The sequence below is a fragment of the Toxotes jaculatrix genome, chromosome 7 (assembly GCF_017976425.1).
Source record: "Toxotes jaculatrix isolate fToxJac2 chromosome 7, fToxJac2.pri, whole genome shotgun sequence".
Taxonomy (NCBI): domain Eukaryota; kingdom Metazoa; phylum Chordata; class Actinopteri; family Toxotidae; genus Toxotes; species Toxotes jaculatrix.
Window position 1 is genome coordinate 22,535,382 of NC_054400.1, and position 23,773 is coordinate 22,559,154.

Sequence of the window (23,773 nt, forward strand, 5' to 3'; positions counted from 1 at the left end):
AAAAAGTCAATAGTGCAACAACCTTGTTGAAAATCATATTGTAATAATCTCATCTGTACTGCAGACATTCTGTGATATTACTGTTTGTTATTTTGATGACTTTAATGACCAGTTGTGGATCTGCTGCAGAATCAGCACCACCTTTGCGTCTGCTGCCTGTTTTTCTTTTGACCCCCTATCAATAAAACCATACTCAAAGCTTTCCTCACCGTAAGATGGCCCTGTTTGCTGTTACCGTGCTTCTTAAAGCAGGAAAGACAAAGGCTGATTTTATGTGAACATGAAACAAGATGAATATCAGCAAAGTTAAACCTTTCTTATGCCTGCATTCCTTTTAAAAAGCTCCTTAGATTATAAAAGTTGCAGCAGTTGTCTTTCTGACTGCATAGAAAAATAAAGGGGTATGAATAATAAATAATGAATATTTCAAGTTCAGCATACAGTAAATGGTGTAAGGATGCATGAGACATGCTCGTAGTTGTAACTGTAGTGACCCTTCCTCACTCTCTCTTTCTCCCATCTTCAGTAATTATTTACATCCCTCAGGTGTGAGTTGTCAGGCAGCTCTATTGCCAACCTTGACTGCAGGGAGATCGCTCTATGTTCTCTTTTCTCCTGACACCATTTCCATATCTCTCTCCATTTTCCTCCCTGTGAAGTGGCTTGATTCCAAGGCCGTGGGCAACACCTAATAGACCCCTCTCTCTCGCTGTGTCTCTCTCTTTCTCTTCTCCTCAGCACTGCTCTGTACCTGTTAAACACAGAATTAAAGCACACTCGGCAGGGTGCAATTATACAGCAAGCACTGTTACATCCAGAGTTAAACACAGGCCTCCCTCTCTCTATGCTCACTTGTCTACTGCAGGCTGCTGCAGCCTGGAGGTAATTGTATTGCTGTCAGCCCTTGGTTGATGAGTTGCCAGTGTAATTGCTTTACGGTTTGACCTCTGGTTTTTCAAACAAGTGCCCTGGTCAAGGATCTGCACTGGGCAGCTGAGGGATGAGAGGGCGGCTGGTGTATGCATGTGTCTCTGGTTGTGTGTGTGTGTGTGTGTGTGTGTGTGGTTAGTGGAGACAGGATAAATATGTTACTCCTCTAATAGTCCATGTTGCCCTTGTGTCCTCTGTTATTCTTTACCGTGTCTTAAAGTGCAGTTCTGTGCCTCATTTTAAAATCAGCATCAGAGTGAATTGAATAGCACGGTATATTAAACAAACAGAGATTTGTCTTGCTGACACTGGTGCAGAAGCACAGTGATAGCAGTACATACTGATACACACGGTTCAAGGACAACAGGACATGACATGCAGCGCGGCCACAGTGCCAGACTCCATACACATTACACTATATTTATCTCTTGGCATGTTATTCTTAACTTGCTGATTTCATTTCTCCTGCTGCTCTTCTGCCAAAATAATCAGGATCAGAAATCATTAGCTTGTAATTTGTCAACTGAGAAACTCTGTTGTGCAATTAAACTATAAGTCAAACCATTTCATCACGTTGCATTTCCTTTTACTGAAACAAAACACATTAGCTGTTTTCTCCCTAACATTTTATTTACAGAAATTATTTTAAAACATCCTAACCAGCTGTGGGATGTAGGAATTATTAATCATTGATTTTCCTGGCTGTGTTCAGACAGCTCAACAAAGTGGTGAGTCATGCCATTTTCAGACAGGCAGTTAGCAGCCAGCTTGTTAGAGGTCGTTAGTGATGCTAACACCTGGTGTTCAATGACCAGTGGTCCAAATGTCCCAGCTGTGTTTTTAAGCTCACCATATCATATGTTGTAAGTTTGTGGCAGTAATAGTTGCCTATTAAGACAGAAGATGTGGAGCAACATTAGCCTGACTTTGGAGTCCTGCTTCTGTCCACCTGGTGAATGTAAGTCCAGTATTAACTCTCCTTTTAGCACTGTTTTGGTGTCCTGGCTCTGTAGCTGCTAAATGCTCCATTATGCTAGCTATCTAGTGGCAAGCTTTGTATGTCCACCTTTTGGTGATGGGCAGATATCATACAGTGGGCTTATCTGTCAACAATTATGTATCTGAATCTCATGATTATATAGGAAAACTATCGATTAAGTATCCAGCAATATCTTACTAAATGTGAGCTACATTTTTCTATGGGAAGCTAAGAAATTATTAAAAATATAACAATAAGATAAGATAACAACAACAACAACTGAATAACTTAATGAGATTATTGTAATTTAAAAGCAAGATAATGTTTATGATTATGTAAGGTTATATTGTTTAATACTATGGGAACCAAAAATGCAGGCCTGAGGTTTAGTTTATAGACAATAATCATAATATTTAGTCAGAAAAATCACAAATATCTCTGTTCCTCAAGTCATTTAGTTTACTTGTTTACTTCATGCTTCCATTGATGAAAGAACAGCACCATGGCCTTTGTCTTCAATTACATGACACATGCACCCACACACACACATATGTACTGAGGTGGCAAGGTTGACTTCCTGAAGCAGTGAAGAGGTAGAGATGTGGGAGAAATGTCAGGCTAACAGCTGAATCAGTGAGGGATAGAGGTGTGAGGGACAGTCCAGAGTGTTAAGTTGATGTGTGGACCTGTGTGACTGTGTGTGTGTGTGTGACAGTGAGAGACAATGAGGAAGAGAGAGCGTCACTGTTTGTGCGTGTATGGGTGTCTTTTCGCATTGTGTATTGTGTGAAAAGAATAGTGTGTGTGTGTGTTTGTGTGTGTGTGGATGTGTGTATGGAATGAGACAGAGGTATAGGTGGAAGTGAAACCAGTGCACAGGTTATTTCAAAGAAAAAGAAGACGTTTAATAAAAAAGAGAAAGAGAAAGCAAGAAGGTAAACTGCGGAGATAACAGAGATATACGCATAGTGTGTGTTTGTGTTTGTGTGTGTGTGTGTGTGTGTGTGTGTGTGTGCAGGCAAAACCAGAGTAGGCAGTCGGATGATGTGAAATAACTGCAGAGCATTAGTAAACATGGAGCTGGTTGTGCCTGATCCTGATGGAAGCACACACACAGAAGGCGGTTTCTCTAAATATTACACATTTGTGTATGTGTGTGAGTGCGTATGCAAACAACGTGTCAGGCTCATTCATCTAGCAAACTGTGACGGCATCAGTTCACGGCTGACTCAGTGGTTGGGGAGCGCTCTGGGGTGGCTTTTAGCACCAGCAGGAGCACTTGTTTTTGTTGCCTTCGACACAATGCCTCATTCTCTCTGTGGTAGCTCGTTTTCTTCCCTGTCAAACAAAATCACCGTGATTTTTCATTTGCTAACAGTCTGAATATTCACACGTTTAATGTCCACTCAGACGACAGTTCATATTCCTTTTTTAACAGCGGGCGGCGGTAAATAATGAGTATCCAGGGACACTACAGGGAGTGATAAATCACTCAGCAACATTTTTCATAGCTCAGGGAGCTAAAGGGGCAATAACACAAGTTTTTACTGCCCTGATCATTGAGACTGATCAGATTTATCATCATGTGTAACAGACAAGATACCGTAGTCTTCTTCAAATTACACAGTGAAAGCAGTTTTGTGTGTAAATGCAAACAAATATGTAATTTCTTTTGGAAAAAATTGGTAGATACATCTGGCCCATCAGGGTTTTGTGCTGTTTAGGGGATTTCCAAGAAAGGAGATTTCATGGCTCATATTCAAAAGTATCACTGAAAAGACAAAAGAATCTGAGGTGGTGCTTTTGATGCTTATCAGCCTTGGCTCCCATCTCTCTTGTCATACCTCACTGATGATACCCAGTGAAGCAGAGATAGCTTAACAGCGATCTCTAAAGAGTCTCTAAATCCATCATAGTCGAGATAAACTTTCAAAAGTCAGCTTAATAGAACAGCAGATTCATACAAGTGTAAAGTTCATATATCATCTCTAGTTTGAGCTGTTTCTCCGGTCTTTCATGTTGTTACTGTCACAGTAAAAACAAAGGAACGGACAAACAGACTTTTGTGCAGTATAAGAAGGGATTTGTTTTAAAACAGTCTATTATTTGAGAGGGCAGATCACTTAAGTTTAGACAGAAAGGAACAATGACAAAGTTATCAGACTAAAGCAGTGTAAATAATATATTTTATTATTTTTTTATTCCAGGATTCGGCTGGTATCAGATATCTGACGTTTGTTGTAACTGATCATATATATCAAAGAAACCTGCAGAAAAGAAGATCTTAACTTGAATATAACAAGTCAATATACAAAGAGATAATATACCATTAACCTTAAAATGTGTATAATCAACTGATTTAACACATTTCATGACAGAATAAAGTATTCTGTGGCTACGAAGGAAGCTTTCCAAAGTCTGAGAAAATAACCTGACTGACAGGTTTACCTTGGCTGTCGGCTTACTTAATGGGAAATGTAGGACCCAGTGTTTTTGGAGCTTAAACCATTCAAGGCTTTAATTGTCTGGATATTACAAGAAAACCCCTTCAACACATTCTCACCTACAGAAAAGGCATGACGTTGGGTTTTTGGATGCTGAGAACTCGTGAAACAGATTTTACAGTGACTTAACAGCCCAGTACTTTTCCACAAACATTTAAGAATTTGTGTGATTTTTATACGAACTATACACACAAAGAGTTTCTCAGTGGATTCAAGAGTTGAATTCATCAGTGTCCAGGTCACAATGCTGCCTCTTCAACCTACAACCTTGAACTCTGAAATATTGAAAAGTTTCGTAATGGATTGGTTTAGAAAGTAAAAAGGCTTTGCATGGTGTTCACTGGATTATTTATACCAGTCACACATCTTTTCAGATCTTTGCAATGTTCCTTCAGAGGGGGGACGTAGTTTTCAACAGAGTCAGCAGGGGTTTACTCGAGGGTTAGGATGGAAAAACCTTGTAACTAGAATTTGAGCAATTTTCATGTTTTTACTTTAATCTTCAGGTCTACATAGGTGGGTATGCAGAGGGTTCAGGAGGTTTCATTATCTTCAGCCCTAAAGAAGAATTTAAAGGATGTGCGCAGCTGTTATGTTGAGAAAAGGTATTACTTTTTGGAGATGTTGCTGTGACTGCAGTGATACTTTATGAGGCTGCAGGAAGATCTGAGGTTTCTCCTCCCCTGTCAGTCGGCCCCGGCTGGGATTCCTCTGCTCTGTCAGCCTCCCGCTGGGTGAACAAAGCCGACTTCTCACACCGGTTCAGCTCGCAGCGGGACGCACTCAGAAATTCGGCTGACGTCAAAACACTTCTTCCATCTTCTGAGTTAGTCAGCGGTGGGAAGGAAACTCGTTTTGTAATTTGTGTTTTGATTTGGCTTTGTAGTGAAAAGAGCGAGAGAATGGCTGTCAAACTGCCAGCAACCACTAATGTAGACAGAAAAGCGTTTGTTAGTATGCAAAAGCTTGTCATTTCTTGTTCTCGGAGAGGCTTGCCATTAATGTCCCTGGTGTGTTTTTAGCAGTTTTTACCCATGAAAAACATATCTAACAGTTGGTGTGGAAAATATGTCAGGCTGATTTGTGACCAACGTTACACATTTATAGGAGTTTATTTGTCATTCAGCTCCACCAATGGGAATAGCTGTTGCCGAGGCAACACTTCCTCTCTCTCTCTCTCTCTCTCTGGAGAGTGTGAGGAAAGGAGAAGCCCGAGGAATGACACCCAGCTGTATTTTGGGCTGCAGTGTGTGGGCTGAGCAGCAGAAAGCAGGGAGCTTCCTGTGACAATGGGTGGGAGGTTCATAGGACATATTGGCCTCTTTCCTGTCAGACGATCTACTTAATAGTCTCTAGAAGAGCCTGTGGGAGGTGAGACCTGTGATATCTGGTAGCACATGATCTCCACTTTGAACCTCAAGAATCAGACATTTTTAAAATCACCATTCTTGCTTTGTTGATGATGTTTGGCGTGGCTAGTACCTGTACAGCAACTGCTTATGTTGTATAGTCGTGTCCAGTTGCAGAGGGTTCATTCATTCGAACAGAAAAATTACATTTTTAATTGAAAGTAAATGTGAGTGCGACACAACATGAACACCAGAGCAAAAGAGCTGTGAGGGGCCATAAAGAAACAGAGTCCACAGGTGCATGCTGGGGTGGCAGTAGGGTGATAGATACTTCAGCTGCGGCAGTGGCAAAGTGATCAGCAGCAGAGAACGAGCGAGCGAGCAAGTGAATTTGACAGCTGAAATAAGCTGCTCAACTGGTGGCGGCCAACTTGAGCAACATGTCAGCTGATGTTGGAGGAATTAGTATTTGAGTGTTGTAAGGTTAACGCCATAAAACTGGTCACCAGGACTCAGTTTTCTTTAAAATTCAAACAATTAACAAAAGTTTACTGTTGCAAATTCTACTGCAAAAGATCAACAGTTTATTCACCCTGAATACTGTGTTCTTGTGATTGGCTGAGTAAAAAGTGTAATGTAATGTGTAAAATGTGTAATTTGTGGCTGTGATCTGCCACAGTGTGTGTGCTGCTCATTTATATGTTGTTTGTTTTTTATGTTTCTATGGAGGCTGTTACACGTGTGTAGCACTTGAGTCCTTGTCATGGGGACAATGAAGTGTATCATATTGTATCGTGAGATAAGGTGTAAATTATTCTCCAGAATTTAATTTAATTTTTCATGTGAAATCACATGTGAAAAGTTGGTAATGTAGTTTGTAACATAAAATGATCACATTTCAATTATCAAATAATCAGGAATTATAATGCCTGATTCTTGCTTGATATATAAATACAATCCTGCATGTTTAAGCTAATGGTAATTTTGGAGGATAAAGTTTGTAGCGATGTTGAACTGTATTGCATTATTCCACAAGGTGTTTTTATTATTCTGTCCACTCCATTTATATTAATGAGAGTCAGCTCAATAACAGACTGCAGTAGTTTTAGCCAGTTTAGGTGTACCTAATACAGTGCAGCAGAGCGTGTATCTGCACTAGCACAATAACTCTAAATAACATTTAGAGTTTATACTTTAGTATATAGTGCTTCTAGTGATGCAAGTGAACAAGCACATTATCTTAATACATTATGAATATATTAGTAGTCAGTGAGTAGTTGCAGTATCAGTATCAGTCTTGAGGTGAATATAAGAAAAGTAATTATGACTTGTAAACTCTTGTAGTATTTATGCTGTGTACAGGGTTATATACAGCATAACAGGCTACAAGTAAAGTGAAAGAAAGATGCCTAGTGACAATACACACTGCAAGCATCTAGTGACAGTTATAAATAGCTGAGACCATGTTTGCAACACCTATCTGTCTGTGGAAACGTGAAGGTATCATGATCTAACTCTTCCCTGGTCCTTCCTCTTGGCGGCGTTCACCCCTGTAATGTGGAGTGTGTGTCTCAGCACTCTTGTTTCCCAGAGTGTTTTTCAGAGCTTTTAAACAGATTTAAAGCTATTGTTTATTGTTCTGCCGCACTGCCCTGTTATCGCTGCATTCCCCCCATTCTTCTCCCCTCACCACCCGCTGGCCAGATGGTGTCACTCCAGGAGCTAATTTAGCCTTCGCTTGTGTGCTACGCTGACACTCACAATCACACCAACACGCTCATAGCAACATACACAATTTGGGATTTACTTAGCTGCTCACTTTCAAACGTACACATACTCCTACTGTAATATACTTTACTATACTTGAAACAGTTGTGTGCATGCACACTCACATATTAACACAAACGCATAGGCCGCAACACAACAGGATTGTTTGTCATGCACAAACACAGCATAGACAGTCCAAGGAACACTAAAGATATATACATATATATTTCAGTTATTCATTAATTCACAAATTTGCATATGCGCAAGAAAGGTGTATATACACACATATACAGTACAGTTTAACAAACACACAAAAACAAGCAGCAGGATACACAGCCATAAGAACACTTAAAGGCTCATAAAACCTGCAGTTTCATTCCATGTGTGCACAAAAATACAGTCAAATGGGTGTAGAGAGCAATAGAGGAGGGGGGAGGGAAGAACAGGAAAGAGACGGGGGGAGGGGGGAGAGCTATCACCACCTGCACACAACACATACTACAGCAGTGCTGCCAGGTCAGGAGAAAATCTCCAGGCCAAGAGCCACTGGAAAATCACATGACAGGCTCCAAACCTGTCAGAAACATCCAAGTCTGGAGATCCCTCTTGTTCCTGCTCACTTACATACTTTCCTTTTCCCATCGCAAGTGCAGCTGATCTCAGTTAATGTCTAACAAAATAACTATCTGAAAAATACAGTCTGTAGGTCATCTGGGTCATCTGTGCAGTTAGCCTGATACGACCTATAGTTACGTATAGTTAAGTAAGTGAGTCAGTTTTCACTTGTAGCTCTGTCTTTGAAGAAGCTCATGTGGGTGGTAAAGCAGAACGGACAACCCTGATGTCACTATAGATATGACTGAGTGATAAAAAATCTGTACCTGTTTTACCCATGGAGATTCATTTTAGTACCTCATGGCATCTGATCGCTGTCTTCATGGAGTTTTACACAAGAATATGAAAAGTTTGTGTAATCTTAGTCACACTTTTAAATCTATAACATACAGTCAGGATTACTCTACTGAGCAATTAGACTTAATACTGTAATAATAAGTCATTGTCTGCTTTTATACCCTCTTTTTTCAACTATATATATTAAAATGGACACTAACAGTGAGTAAGGAGGAAGAATTAGTTGACAGGTGTAAATGATGCTATACTTACTCATCCAGATTTTATTCATCTTTTGAAGGTGGTAGATTGCTGATAGGAAGCAAGATTTCATAGTTGACATACATTTTTATAAAGTATCTTTTAAGGCCTTAAACAGCAATCAGCATGCGCTAAAATTTGTGATATTTCTCTTGAGTTGCTAACTTTGTCTTCTGAGACTTTCAGCATTTGTGTTTACATGAGCTTCATCCAGTAAAGATTATTATTTTAAAGGATATTGTTTTACATCTGGAGTAGTGTTAGGTTGGTTGTCTTTTATTGACAGCAATGGTTGGAGTAAATAGGAGAATAATTTCTGTGTCAAACCAAAGTCAACAGAAAACATCATGTTGATGGTTTCGAACTGGCGTTGTAGCTTTCATGTTGATGCTTTTACCCACAAATCATCCTGACAGTTATTCCCACATGATTCAAATTCAGCATTATTTGCACTGCTGCAAAACCGAGAAAGCAAGCACAGCAACCCAGAGAACAACAGTGTGCGAGGCAGAAGGGGAAAGAAGTGACAGAGTGAGGGAGGTGGCCTGCTCACAGGTTGGCTCCTATTAGCTTGGACGTGTGTAACAGCAAGCTGACCTGCCAGGGATTAACACCTCACGTTTCCTGTTCATTCCCCTGCCCTCCCGAAACACATTACATGCGGCAACACCGCCAAAAAACTAGCTTACACTCACAAAGCATTAGGCCTTTAACTGTGAAGTCAGATGAACAGGAAAAATACACCACATCGATTAACAGAAGGTGAAAAGGATGCAGTTCATTTAATCCGTGTGCTAGCCAATTATGCAACATTGATCACTGTAGAAATGTGTGCTTTCTCTTGTTCACAGCCTGATGAGCTCCTTGGCACACAAAGCGCTCTCTTTTCTCCCTTCGAGGCAATAACTCTCTGATTATATGCTTTGAGAGAAGCAGTGAGGCTGGGTAAATGAGTGTATGCTCTAAGTTAATCAAAGGTGCGTTTGATGTAGCTGACAGCAGCATTAGATGGAAGGTGTAAGCTCTGCTGTCTCTACGGAGCTTCACGTGCGCGGGACTATAAAAGCTTGCGAGCGCTGCATGATTAAATCAATCCAGTCTACATCATGACAAGTCAGAGTGATTTATCTGACACGCCAAGAGCTGCAGTAATGCGTACAGAATCAGTCCAACAACTGAGCAATAAATCTCAACAACCTCACCTCAGTCGGCTTAAAAAGAGCTAAACACAGCTGAAGTGGTGCAAACGAATGACTCTGCTGCTTTCATGTCATATGGAAAGGTGAAGGATGGGAATTTACTGTTCGAGCATTTCCCTCCCAGAACACCTTTCACATCAGGGTTACTACAAAGTACCACTCATCTCATTAATAAATAAACACAAAGTCAGCAACAGTTCACCTCAGCTTTCAGATGGTCAGAGGCTTATTGGAAAGTGATTTTTGGCAATAAACTTTGTGGCTCCAACCTCTTTAAATGTGAATGTCATCAACAAGGACGTGCTGTGCTATAGCAGTCCAGAAATATGATACTGAAAACTAAGTCAAGTAAGAAAAGTAAGTCTATTAGTATATTGGCTCATCATTATGTAATTGCAAATTAAATCATAACATGAAAAAGCACAAGATCTGAGAGCAGAATGTCGGAGCAGGACAGTAATTAATGATGATCGCACATAAGCTGCTTTCACACATGCACTACAAACCCTTAACTCTTCTAGACATTACCCGGAGGAGCTGTATGTGAGAAGGCAAATGTCCAAATCAGTTGAACTGAACATAAAATGGACTTTACGCTGCCAGCTCACAAATACAAAGTCTATGTAATGTCTGAGCCAGTGTGTGAATTGAACCGGTCATTGTCTGAAGAATTCACGGTGAGCAAGTGTACATGTTGACAATACTTCTGCCTCCTCTGTGCTGGTCACCAGCACAGAGTATTTCTTATAGGTGTGAACATGTCTCACATGGACAATCTCCGGTTGCATGATGCATATGTGAAAGGCTAACTCTGGACAATGTCCAGACAGTGTCCAGAGAATCATGTCCAGGCACTGTTTGGAGTTCATGTGAACACGTTCATGTGAAAACAGTAAAATAGTAAATGTAAACCAGAGAGTTTGATTTAACGACAGGTAGAGACGTAGGATTGTTTTAACAAGACAAGGTCAAAACCTGGTATATGACTGGAACGGTGGTTAATGTGTGAATTTGAGGAAGTAGTTGAATACTGTTGTGAAACCACTGTCAGTGTAAAGTAGCTACAACCTGCTCAAAAAGTCACTAACTGTCGCTAGAGGATGTAATGCGCTAATTAGCATATTCGTTATGTCTGCCTTGTGTCAGCCGGTTTCAGCCCCTTATCTGTTTGCTTCTCTTCTGCTCTGTGTCATTTAATACAGCCGAATTCCCAATAAAGCTGCTAAAATCCTGATTTTGTAATTGCAACACCTTCTGACAGTCACCACATACATAAGTCAAAGACTACTGTGCTGTGACTTCAGCTGATTTTACTTCACTCAGAGAGAAAGTTAGGAGCTCATTCACGTCTGAGTCAGCTGCTGTGCTGCAATCGAATGAGACATATCGAGATGTGTGACTACGGAGGGAAAGCCCAACCTCACGCTCAAGGGACCAATACAGGCAACTCTCGTCTATGGAAAGTAGCTAAGATTTATCCACAGCGTTACCAGATTTCTCAATAGGTGTTTTTTTTTTGTTCAGTTTTTGGTCTGAAAAGTTGGTGAATCTAACGACAAAGACGCTAAGTTGGTAGCTCTGCCCGTAAACTTCCCCTGATGACACAATAGAAACTGTTCGTCCCAGATCATTTTGAAAGTGCAGTGTCCAGTGGGGACACTCCAACACTCGGCCTGGTGATCAGTGGGGTAACTTCATCACTCAATCAGTCAACGGCATTCGTGTTTATAGGGCAGACCCTGCGGTTGGAGCCAAATACTGGGATTTTTGTTTTTATTTTTTTAGTTCTGCCCATTAGCAGAGAAATGATATTAAAGGTGATTTTTTCCCTCAAGAAATTAAACTGCCTGAAAGGTGATTTCACACTGTCTTGACATGCCATTTAACATCTCTAATCCCAGGAACTAAATCAGGAACTAAAATTCCCTTTTAATAGGGCTCATGTTTACATTTCCACTAGATCTAATCTTTATAAAATAAAGTTTAGCTGACTGGCAGTAATCAGATTTTTATTGAATTTATTTAATACAAAGTTTTGCTACAACACCAGTGCTAGGTAGTAGCTGGTTCTACAGAGGCAAATGTTCAAGGGGGCCTTGTAATCTCTTTGAAGCACTGCTTAATGTTGAGGGAGGTGTACCCTGCCGAGCTCTTTGTGTCTCCTAAATAATTACTGGCCTTAGAAAGAAGAGAGTGCAGTGGATAAAGCATGATGATGTGCATTAGATACCACCATCTCTCTATATCTCCCTCTATATCTCCCTCTCTCTTTACATACTCTGTCTGTTCTTCTGCACTCCAGGCTCCATTTGTGAAACTCCTTTGCCTTCTGGTTTATGCATGCCTCATGAAGACCCTCCTTACCCTTTGCAAGCAACTTCAGAGTTGCTGACATTCCTCTGTGCAGAATGCATAAACCTTCCTTTGGGAGCTGAATGTGCTTCCACGGTGGATCTCAAGGCCCTAGCATAACCACGTAAAGCCGTGTGCTTTATTGTTGCCGGCATGGAAACCTGTGTTGGATTTTATGCGCTCACACACACACACACACATGCTTGAGTCCCCATGCAGCCTGGAACAGCAACAAAGCTCTCCCGTACTGTTGCCAGGGTAACGTGGTCGGGTCAAACCAGTTGAGCGGTCTCTACTGTTCCAGGCTGAGCCCCCCACCCCACCTCCTCCACTGACTTGCACTATATCTGTTTCTGCTTTTCTGTCCATCCTCCTCAACCTCTCTTCTTTGTCGCCCCCTCCACAGCTCACAGTATCTTAAATCCTTTCTTTTACACTTTTTGGTCACTGTCACAATTTTGCCCCTGGCCTAACAAGTAAAATGAGGCAGATTCTTCTCTCTGACCACCTGTCTAAAGAAAGGTTGAAAAGGTTATGCTTTCTGACCACACAGGCTGCAGCGCCACTGAAAGTTAAGAGATAGCATTGTGCATTTCCCACTTAAAACCTTAAGTACTGTAAATGTGGACTGAAAACACAAATGTCATTTTTTTTGCCAGCAGTAAAGCATATACTTTGCAGTTATTTGCATCAGTATTTTTTCATTTGTAAATGGATTTTAATAATACAGAGTGTGGTAAGGCTGCTCCATTATGTGTAGAAATAATTTAGTTGTATAAAAGAAAAACACCACTTCAGGCCTTTGGCATATGGAAATTATATTACAACTAAGCCGTTGCTGGCAGACACACAGTGATGGATTACCCTTCTTCTCCTGGAGCTATTATAGATTTACTGTCAGAGTCGTGGACTGTGAATAAATGGAAATGACACAGATAGACAATTAAAATCTGTTTATTACCGATAGAACACAGCAGACATGAGTCAACAATGAGTTCAGGTGCAAATATTTTAAACAAAGTCTAACTGCAAGAGCTCAGATACGACAACAAATCACAGCCTAACACATAGAAAACTAGACTGAGAATTATGACACACATTTCAGTGTTGAACTGGTATGAACTGTACATGCAACCAGTCTTTTGAGAATTAAATTATAAGGTCACAGAAGGATAGCAAAGAGATGGACAAAGCAGGGGGCTTCACATTCAGTGAGGTCACTAGCTATTATTTTTTTTCTACTTAAAACAAATTAATACAATTAAACATGAGAGAGGTGTTTAACAAAGCCCATCACCTCAGTTAACCCACAGCTCAAGCTTTTTAGAGGTAATGCCATGTAAGTGCCTTAGCCCACACACACATTCAGATTTCAGGTTCCAGCAGTGTAACACTGTAGCTGGAAAGAAATGTCATGCTGATGTTGAATGGAGCTTGATTGAGTAATGTGTGGCACAGAGGGAGGGGGGAGTTGAATATCAGAAGCTCTTGGTTATTTGAGGACTTTGAAGTCTCAAAAAATGCTGATATAACTCTTTCCAAGAGGCAGTTTCTCCTCCAAGCCACCCTGGAGGCTCCACCACAACCTGCCACCTGTACAGACTGTAACATGTACGGCGACAGTCATTCTTATACATTTACCCTCAGGCCTTTCTAATGACATGCCCCAACTCCTGGCATTTATTATACAGTTTAAGTTTTGGGGGAAATCAGGAGAGCCGATGAGAGAGACTGGTGAAATGAATGAAAGGTCAAATGATTCAAATGGATTTGAGCTTGTTGTACTTGCTTGACTGGATGTTCCCACTTGGCCAACTGAGATACTGAGATTACCCAGAGATGACACATTTCATTAGCAAAACAGGTTTCAAGACCATTTGCAAACCAAGATATTGCAGTTATTACATGTCTCAACCAGGTAAATTACAAAGACAGCATTAAACTGCCCCTTTAGAGAGTTTACCCTCTGACCCTTTAAGAGTGAGACTACAACAGCATATTGGTGACTTTACTCATTTTGTGATTAGTGTGAGTGTTGGATGGATAGATCTGTCTCATCTACATACCAAGACCTTAGCCACTTTTTTACTAATTTCCAGACTATAAATAATAATAGACGAACAAAAAGAACCCAGTGATTCTTAGTGTAACTCATTGAACTGTCATAAGAAATAAACATATGACGATGGCAGACAAAGATGAACATTCTGTTTTCATGAGATTTTGATCTACAGTCCATACGTGGAAAACTACTTTCAATTTCAGGGTACCATAACTGTCATTCTCACTGTAGACAATGCTAATCTTCTGCAATTGCTGTATGCAGAGGCATTTGCTTGCATTAGCTCTTCCAGATGCACAAAGCCAATGCCAATCCTCTTTTCAGATATGAAGTACAATTAAAGACGAGCGTGTCAAACTGTCAAATAATCTTTGTAGTGTCTGTGTTTTCTACCTTGGCTGAATGAGGCCGATGATAACCACAGAGACGCCCTCCAGAATGCTAATAAGACTCCACATTTCTGCAAGTTGATACTTAATTGATCTCACCACTCACGGCTGGTTTGTTCTCAGTGGCATGTTTCTTTTAATAAGTAAGTGGGCTGTAAATTGCAAATTGCAATCCATGCACCTGACTTGATGGTTATTGATGGAAAATCTTACTTCGGCGTTGCCTAAAAGGAAGACAACACCTTGCTGTATTCTCAGCATCCTCTGTTGTCAAACTGTAGCCACTTTGTCTTTGTAATGGCTCTCTGAAGATGTCTCTCCAGGTAATGAATTGCATGACAAGTGGCCTGTTAATACCGTCTGGTGTCTCATGAGAAATTAATGTGTTGCCTTGTGAAGTGAGAGGAGCCGCTCTGTGATGTCAGGGTCATGACACCACATACTTCTGTCAAAGTGGTGTCAACCTGTCACCTGTGTTAGCTTAGCCAATGTTTTTTGCCAATGGTGTAAAAATGTATCACAGAGGAAAAGTCGGAAAGTTTCTTTTAACTAAGAATAGATTGATAGACATCAATTGTTGTCATGATGGACAACATTTTAACCACTAATGACCGTCAGTTGTCTTAAATAAGCAAAGTATAGAAGTAAGTGTTTTAACTCTCATGATGAGCAAAAATCAGTCTTCCTATAGTCACTGAGTGTCCTGCCCAGTCTTAACGTAATACTTTCCTCTTAAGCGGTGAGTAAAAAATCTTATGCATAGAAACACTTCATGTGTTTCCAAACAGCTTCTCCTGAGGGGCTGGAAATTGTAGCAGCAATAAGCAAAAAAAAAAAATCAGTTCAGCTACAGACACGTTCAGTGCAGCACAAAATAATTTATGCCAGGACTCCTGGACTAGAACATCATAGTGAAGGTGTTTGTGTGGGTGTTTCTCGGATCTTTGCCCTCTCCAATTAAATTTTAGTTAAATTTTGCCTGAATCGCTTTTTGTCATGGAAACCGTTTTTATTTTCATGGCCAGTTTTTTTATTTATTTTTTTTTTAAATTGCAGTGCCTGACACGTGAACACCTTTTGTCACAGAAGGTGTCATTCATTAGCAGTTATGGGGCTAATGCGCTAGCCATCTGCTAACTTCCCACCCTTGGAGCCAATAATTTGATTATTCATATGGAGAGCTGAGCTAACTGCGGTCAGGCTGAGCGCTGCTGGCTGTGAACAGATGTTGAAATGTGAACTAGCAGCCCTCAGCCTTGAACTCCGTGCAGCTTCAAGCGGCGGTGCGTGGTCTTCTGCCATTCAGACACACAGTGATATCCACAGACAGGCTTTACCAGGCAGCGGCGCATCACTAGCTCCACTCGGGCCTGATGAGATCTGGAAATAAGAGGCAGCAGAAGCCCAGTCAATCTCTTGACACACAAGCGGGCAGGCAGCAGTTTTTTTTTCCACAGGCTGGCAGATGTGCGTATATGTCAGTGTGTCTGTTGCTTCTTCACCATATCATGTTAGCCTTAGCTTCGCCCACACTGCCAGTTCATCTAGAGCTCAGTTTGACCTCAGCTCTGTGACTAATGCCATGTTCGTCTGTGGGAGGATGGATGGAAGGTGGCAATGGGAAAGATTCCCATGTTTGTGACTGTCAAGCTTTCCCATCAGTGGAAAAGTCCAGACTGTGGCTGCCAGTCATATTGTACTAACGAAACACTACCTAGAAAAAGAGCAAGAGAACCATAATATCAAAAGTCACAAACCTGGTTCCCACGGTCCAACTGACATTCAGCCATGCTTTAATTTTCCTGCCAAGGTCGTGACATGATGTTAAAGTAAATGTAGTGGTTTCCTGGAAATGTAGACGCACACTCTGTGTGTCACATGTCATTGGTTGTGCATTGAATTTGATTGATGTTGGATTACAGTAGCTAGTTAGATTCAGCATCTCTGCAGAGGGAAACAGTGGCTCACGCCAACACAAAGTAATTCTGCAGCTGATCACATGTGGTGGACCTAAAACTAGATGTACTCTGACAACTTGTTTGCTAACTAAACACTTGATCAGTTATAATTAGTGAAATGTGAACAGTGAATGAATGATTGAAGAGTTTGTCTAAGGGTTTAAAGAATACTACATGTGCAGAATAAGGCTATAAAACTGTAGACAGAGTGCATTTATAAAGCACTTTTCTACCTTAAACAACACACTTCAGCAGACATTAGACATCAGTGTTTGCTCTTTATGGCACATGGTACTATGATTAGTTAGCGTCATGTCTGATATATCACTGTGTTCAGAAAAAGGTTTTGGATCATTGTAGAATTGCATTTACAAGCGAGAAACCGGTCGGTTGAAGCTGAAATGAAGCAAACCCCAATCACAAGCAATAGTAGCCAATACACAGCGTGATGCCACGTTTGTCTTCCTGTGCAATGCTGGTCTTAGGGTGAGTTGAGGTAAGAGGCAAAGGAAAACCACGGAGTAAGAATAGCAGGCAGTTGCAAATGGTGTTTGAATTCCAATAAACAAACACCAATTCCGTACAGGCCGTAACCGAAGCGTGAACGGAATGATTAGTTAAAGGGGGAAGTTGCTTGGTCATAGTGTAAATGTACAGCCACTGTATTTTCTCCAGTGTGTGTTAAAGCAGCACTTCATATCATAAGCTCATTATATCTGAGCCATAAAAATGATTATGGGCTCCAGTAAGGCATTGTTCTGCTGTTGACAGGATTAAAGATGACTTTAGAGAGAGAGTGAGCATCGCCGCTCTTTGCTCGAGTGTTTGCTTGCTTTGTGTAAGCCAGCAGTGAATGGGGCTGCGTGCTTGACTGTTTGCCAGCTGTGTCACACCCTCACTCCATTCTTTTACACATTCATCTCCTGCCAGTCTGTCTATCCATCTAGATATCTATCTGCTTTTGTTCTTGTTCGGCGGCAGCATTAAGTGCCGTTTTTCATAGACTTGTCATCACCTGGTGTACAGTTCTTTCAAGGTTTTTAAGGAAATCCTTGAGACGCTAAAAGCAGTAAATCTCTCTTGTCAGTGTGACATTGATTAATAGCTGTGTCACTGCAGTGCAAGTACAGAATTTCTAAGGAAAGTAATATGGGCTTTTTGAAAAATGGCAATGGCAGTAACGGCTGTGTGCAACAGGTTATACGGGAACACACTAACACAGCCTTGCTGAATTTTTATCATTTTGTTTCTTTTGTTAGTGACTTTTAGTAACAAGATGCATATCATCAAGGACTACATTAGCAATGTGTTTTTATGTACGCATCAACTGCACAGCTGCACTGATGTATCATCTGGACGTATCCATCCATCCACACACCCTTTCTTAATGTCTATATTTCTAAAAACAATGTCTCTACTTCTTCCTGCAGAAGAAGGCCGGTGTTGTGAAGACACAGGAGAAGAAGGAGCGGTGGAAGGAGAAAAAGGTGGCGAAGCGGCAGAAGAAGGAAGACGAGGAGGTGGAGGAAGAAGAGGAGAATGTCCAGCCCGTTGTGGATCCACTGGAGAACGGCTTCCTTCATCACGCCCAGCGGGAGCAGGAGAGGATGAATGAGAGGCTGCTGAAGAAGACTTACTCCAAGAAGAACAAAATGGTCAGTGCTCATCTCTGTGTCCTTTTTTTTAAAAAAAAATTTATATCAGGAAATAATGTTGGACAGCTGTTCAGCAAAGATTACATGTATGTTACATGGACCGTTGGCTTGTGTTTTTAGACAAATGAAAGAGATGCCAGATTTGCTGGCTTTGGCCATGAAGCCAGAGGAGCTGAATGAACGTTCCTTATCGTGTTTGGTCAGGATTATTATTTACACAACTCTTCTTTAACTAAGCAGCAGGACAGTCTTTTTTTTCCAACTATATAATTTCCACCCATCTAAAATCTGCTCCACATTCACTGTAAAGCAGAAAAAAAAATCTATGGGGAATTTTCAGAGAAAGGTGAACGGCATGAGGAGTGTGTTACAGCCTCGTCAGGTGTGATTTTACTTATTCTTGTGTCAGCAGGGACTTTGTACCACCGTGCTGAAGTTGTCAAGAGATAACTTCACCTCGTGTGAGACACTCGAGTCCCCTCTATCTGTGCACCATCAAACCACATATCAGTGTTCAGCACCGGAGAAAATCATTTCTTCAAATCCATTTGCTAAAGGCTGTCATGTGGAGTTTTAGCCCATTGAGAGCTGTCTAAAATTGACTTTATATTGCCCCAATCATTTTGAAAATGGTGTATGTCATTATGTTTTTTTAAGCATTTACTTGGTTTTCTTTATTTTTGACACAGAGGCTTTTGACACAACTCCCATTGTATTGTGTTTATGGGAGTCCAGGTCGTTGCCACAAAAGCCCAGTGGGACTGTGTAGCATCTTTATTTGTCTGAGGTGTTGTCAACAGGACCTTTTGTCGTTAGTAATGATGTTTCTCACAATGTGGTTTCTGGTGATTCTCAGCAAGAAGCTTTTCCTTACTAGGTGTTTAAAGTGAAAGCTCTAGTGTTTTCCCCATGATTCTGCTGAGTACCAATGTAGACTACCAGCCAATGCGGTCACGCAGTCACTTCCTGATTCAAAGTGGATGACTTGTACTTGTCTATTTCCAAATGCATTTGCTTGGCATTGAATGCACTTTGTTTCTTTTGTTAAAACAAAACCAAGTTTGAATGGAGTTCAGCACAGCAGTGACACTGCAGTCCAACAAACTAGGGGATAGGACATGTGAGGACACAAAACAGTAGCCTGTAACATTAACTGCAGCCTACGCAGAGTGGATAATACCTAAACTGTACTGTAGATGCACTATGGGAGTTTGGTACTTGTTTAAGATTATGGTGTTCTGTGCGCTGCACTTGCTTAAACAGAAGAGATAGACACACTTTGGTGATGGGCAAGAATTAGCCAAACAGCATTTGGACCTCAGTGAAGGGTGACATATGTGACTTGTGTACGCTGATGAGCCCTGGTGCTAACCCGAAAGTGTTTGTGTTTCATAAACAGATTGTTGGTATGCTGCCTTCAGGTGGGTTTACCCTGCCATTCGATCCTTGTTTTCCTCCATGACTGCAGAAGTGGCTTTCTGTTTGTTTATGCAGATAGAGGACTGCCAATATCCTCGGCTTCAAGCACGTTGCTGGGCCCACAGACTCCGAGTCTGTCCCAGCCAGATAGCCCATCTATGTGTTAACAGTTTGTTTAAATGGGCGGATGTTTTTATGCTCCTGTCCGAGGCCAAGATCCACCATAGTGCTGTTGAGGATAAGAGGGGAAATGTAGTCAGGAAGCCAAACTAAATAATGAGGCTATGTAGTACAGAGGCCTCCTCCACAGACAAAAATATCTCTCTTAGATAAGATTTCCTCAGGAAGTTAACATGGCTGAAAATGAGTTTGGCTGTGATATTTAGTTTGCTAAGAGACCGAAATTAAGTATTTAGCTGATGCTCTTATCCACAGTCTAAGTGCAATAGGCTGCAATTAATTCGACCAGATTTACATTCCAGTCCAGATAATAAGTCTATGATATCAGCAAAATGCTGCTGTCATGTGAAAACCTTCAGCTGAGTTGAATTTCATATTTTACAGGAACTTCCTCTGAAGATTTACTGCACATGCTCCAGAGAAGATTAAGATAGTAGAGGCATTATGAAAGCAGCTCAAAACCCACTGGAAAAGGAAAACTAAAACACTTTTTCTTCATTTTCCCCCTTATTTTTCTACCCATCACTTGTAAGACATCATCCCTGGAATGAATAATATGAAAGTAAAGAGTCAGAAAATCTCAATCCTGTGTGTTAGATAAGCTGTATCTTTTTTTTTTTTTTGCTTTCTAAGTGATAATACTTATTGAATAAGTGGCAACATTTTACACCTGTTTATTCATCGTGTTTTTACAAGCCTTTAGTGCAGTTTGAAATAATGTGTGGGGGGGTACAGCCACAAGTGCACTTGTCTTCACATTGAAATATAGAGTAGATTTGAGGTAAAACGCTTGTTTTGTCCCATATGCTGGTATATTTTTGGAAGTAAACAAAGGAGGTCATGGCCACAAATCTGACTACAGTCCACTACATGTTGTCATGAGGTCAATGCAACACAAAAGGCTCTTTGCTCTAAATTCTACAACACTTTCAGATATGTGGTCTTTTTGTGACAGTAGCTCAGTTGTCTCAGGCGGAGACTCTGTGTCAGTGAACCATTGTAATGAATGTCTCTGCAGCGCCTTGCAGTGTCTTAGAGGAACATTTTAGACAGGTTAAGGCACACTGACCCCGCTGTTAAAATCCCCTAAAAAACACCTCAGTCTCAGTGATCTGTAGATAACTGGAGACGTCTCCCTTCCCAGCTGGATGGATCGATAAAGTACTGCTGGCTTCCTAAGCCCTGGTGGTTCCCTGTTGCTCTTACTTAACTTCTGTTCCTTTTTTCTTTTATAGGCTCCTTGCTTTAATCTCGGTGTTTGACTGAAGCATTGTTTGATTTAAGGCAGCTAAAATATCTTTTAACCTGCCCTAGCTTTAGTTCTCTACATCCAAAGAACTACAGCATGCCTTTCGTGTATAATGTATAACTATAATATTTAACTACAGCTCCCAATTCGCCGCTACATTATTATTGTTTGGAGAACTAGCAATTATGCTTTGAAACAATGCCACCCGATTCCAGTCATAATCACAGTGCTGATGAATGAGGCTTGTGACATGATCATGTTGCATAACTAATTAATTATAGATTACACTATGAATTATGGAGCAGTTAATCTGCACCTTTAAGTAAACATTTAGAAAGCTGAATGGATCCTCTGTGCTTAAGTTATAAGTGCAGTTGTGTTTGAGCAAGCCTGTTTCTTAAGACCACACCTGCCCACTACTACTGCTTTTTATCCCATAACCACCTGTTTCCATAATATGGTTTTTATTGCTCTCAAACAGGAATTTGTGTGGCAAGTAAGGGCACATTACTACATCTGTGGAGGGTCTTACAGAGCCTGTGTCCCAACCTGCCTCATGCAAATCTTTAATGGGGGCCTATGAGCAGTTGGATTGTTTTCGTTCCCATTTATCTTTACAAATACAAACACATTTCCTCGTGTTATTGTGTTATGTGGGATGGAGGTGTTCACAGGTTCACCGTTGGTGAGTCTAGCTTCTCTGGATTGAGTGTTTGCTCACTCACTGCTGTTTACAAACAGTTTCTTCTCTTCATGAGACCGTGTCCCTCAGTGTACAATTTGAGGAATAGTTCCCCTGTTTTCCAGAGCAGCTTACAATGATCACAGCAGCTGTAAAGGTTTAACATCAAAGCTGCATTTTATTTCTGTAGCTCTGAAGTGACAATGTAAGAGCAAGTGCTTGGAGAAGAAGAGCGAAGGCGAAATCAATAGATCTATTCTCACTTTACCCTCACCCCCTGTGATGATTTCAGGCACTCTCAGTGTCCCTGATAGATGGAATCCCATGCATATAAAACACGTCCGCTTCCAGATGGAGCGGGCTTCGATGAGGAGCCCTTTGTGGATTTTATCTGCCATAGAAAATGTCCTTGGCAACAGAGCCAACAGACTCTATCACAGTCATGTGGTTGTTTAGTATTCGCGGTTCTCTTTGCTGGCAAGTTAGCTTAACAATGCCATGAACACATGGTATTGTTAATGTACTCTCACTTCCATCAATGAAGGCTTACTGTAGATCCTTTCGTGCAACAAAACAGACATAAGCAGATGGATGTGAACACATAAAGACTTTTGTCTACTGTGGGAAAAGGGCTGCACAGAGCAGCCATCTGGGCTTTAAAGCAGGTGTTTATATAAGACAGTGATTTTCTTCTCTATCTAATATGAAATGGATGTGCTTATTTACATCTTTGAAAACTGTCTCGGGGAGTCATTTGAAGTGTAATAAGAAAGTATTTAAATATTATGACAGACCATATTGATAAAATACACTGATGTGTACTTTCAGGACGCTGCTCAGCTCAAGTGCACTTAGAGCATTTTCTGCTTTTTCCTTCAGGCTGCCCCGCTCTCCAAGTGTCCAGCCTACTTTTCCCCTGTCCATATTTCTCTCTACTTTGCTGTCTCTCCAGTCAGAGGAGTTGTCCCCAGTGTATGTCACCTACTATGATCCGCAAGCGAGGTGATGTGTTGCTCTCCTCAAGGCACCCTGGGGTGCCAGAAACTCGCTGCAGGACAGGAATCGCAGTGTCAGAGCAGAGTTTGTCACAGGAGGGCAGTGTTGGGGGGGTAGCACTTGATCCAATAAGAGGACTTCAAGACCTCAGTAGTGGTTTAAAATTGCACACGTCTGTGACACTGTGTATGTGCACACCACAGTCTAAGGACGATTTTCCTGTCACGTCCTGTCAGGAAGCATTTCTGCAGCAGTCACACATGATGTCTGGAGATGTTTCTGAAGGCCAGTACTGACATGGCATTGTTTGAACTGCAGCAAATCAGCAGTAACCGTTATTTACATCTGTAAAAAAAAATGAAACATAATCAATATGAGTAAATAAAACACAGTTTGATTTTTTTTTTTTTTTTTTTGCCGAAGAATCAGGTCTTAAGAAACTCACAACTGAAATTCGTACAAATGAAATTCATTTAAATTTATTATCAGCTAAACTTGTCTGCTGAAACTCCACTGATGTTCATAGAGCACCACACCAAACACAGTGAGTTAGCTGTTTTCTTCAGCTAACTTGAAAGTCAACAGAAGACATGCACACACCCACAGCAAAGCATAATCAAAACCTGAAAATTAGGTGAATATCACACATTTTGTCATTAACATTGTGGGTCATTACTTTATATTATTTCCCTTAAGATGAATAAACAAAAAAACAAAAACAAACAATACACCAGTCTAACTGTGTTGTTAACTGTTGTGCTCTACTGTAAAATATCAGAAAAAAAGGCAACATGACTTTGACCTTCAGTGTGCTTCAAATGGGGGTCATGAATAACACATAATGCTGACTTGCTCAAGCAACACACTGAGAAGAGCTCCACATACACAACACATCACCTTCCCTGTCCATTAGTGCAGTGCTTTACCCTGTGCTGCACACACACCCCACTA

General features: G+C 40.9%; 1 protein-coding gene across 8 annotated transcripts in view; it reads left to right on the plus strand.

Annotated features, from left to right (window-relative positions):
* Positions 1-23,773, plus strand: part of fbrsl1 (fibrosin-like 1) — a 276,517-nt gene that overhangs the window by 59,530 nt on the left and 193,214 nt on the right. For all 8 annotated transcript variants that reach the window (XM_041041720.1, XM_041041718.1, XM_041041719.1 and 5 more), the window contains exon 2: positions 18,072-18,296. In XM_041041720.1, the coding sequence (XP_040897654.1) occupies positions 18,072-18,296 (225 nt within the window). The remainder of the gene's footprint in view (positions 1-18,071; positions 18,297-23,773) is intronic.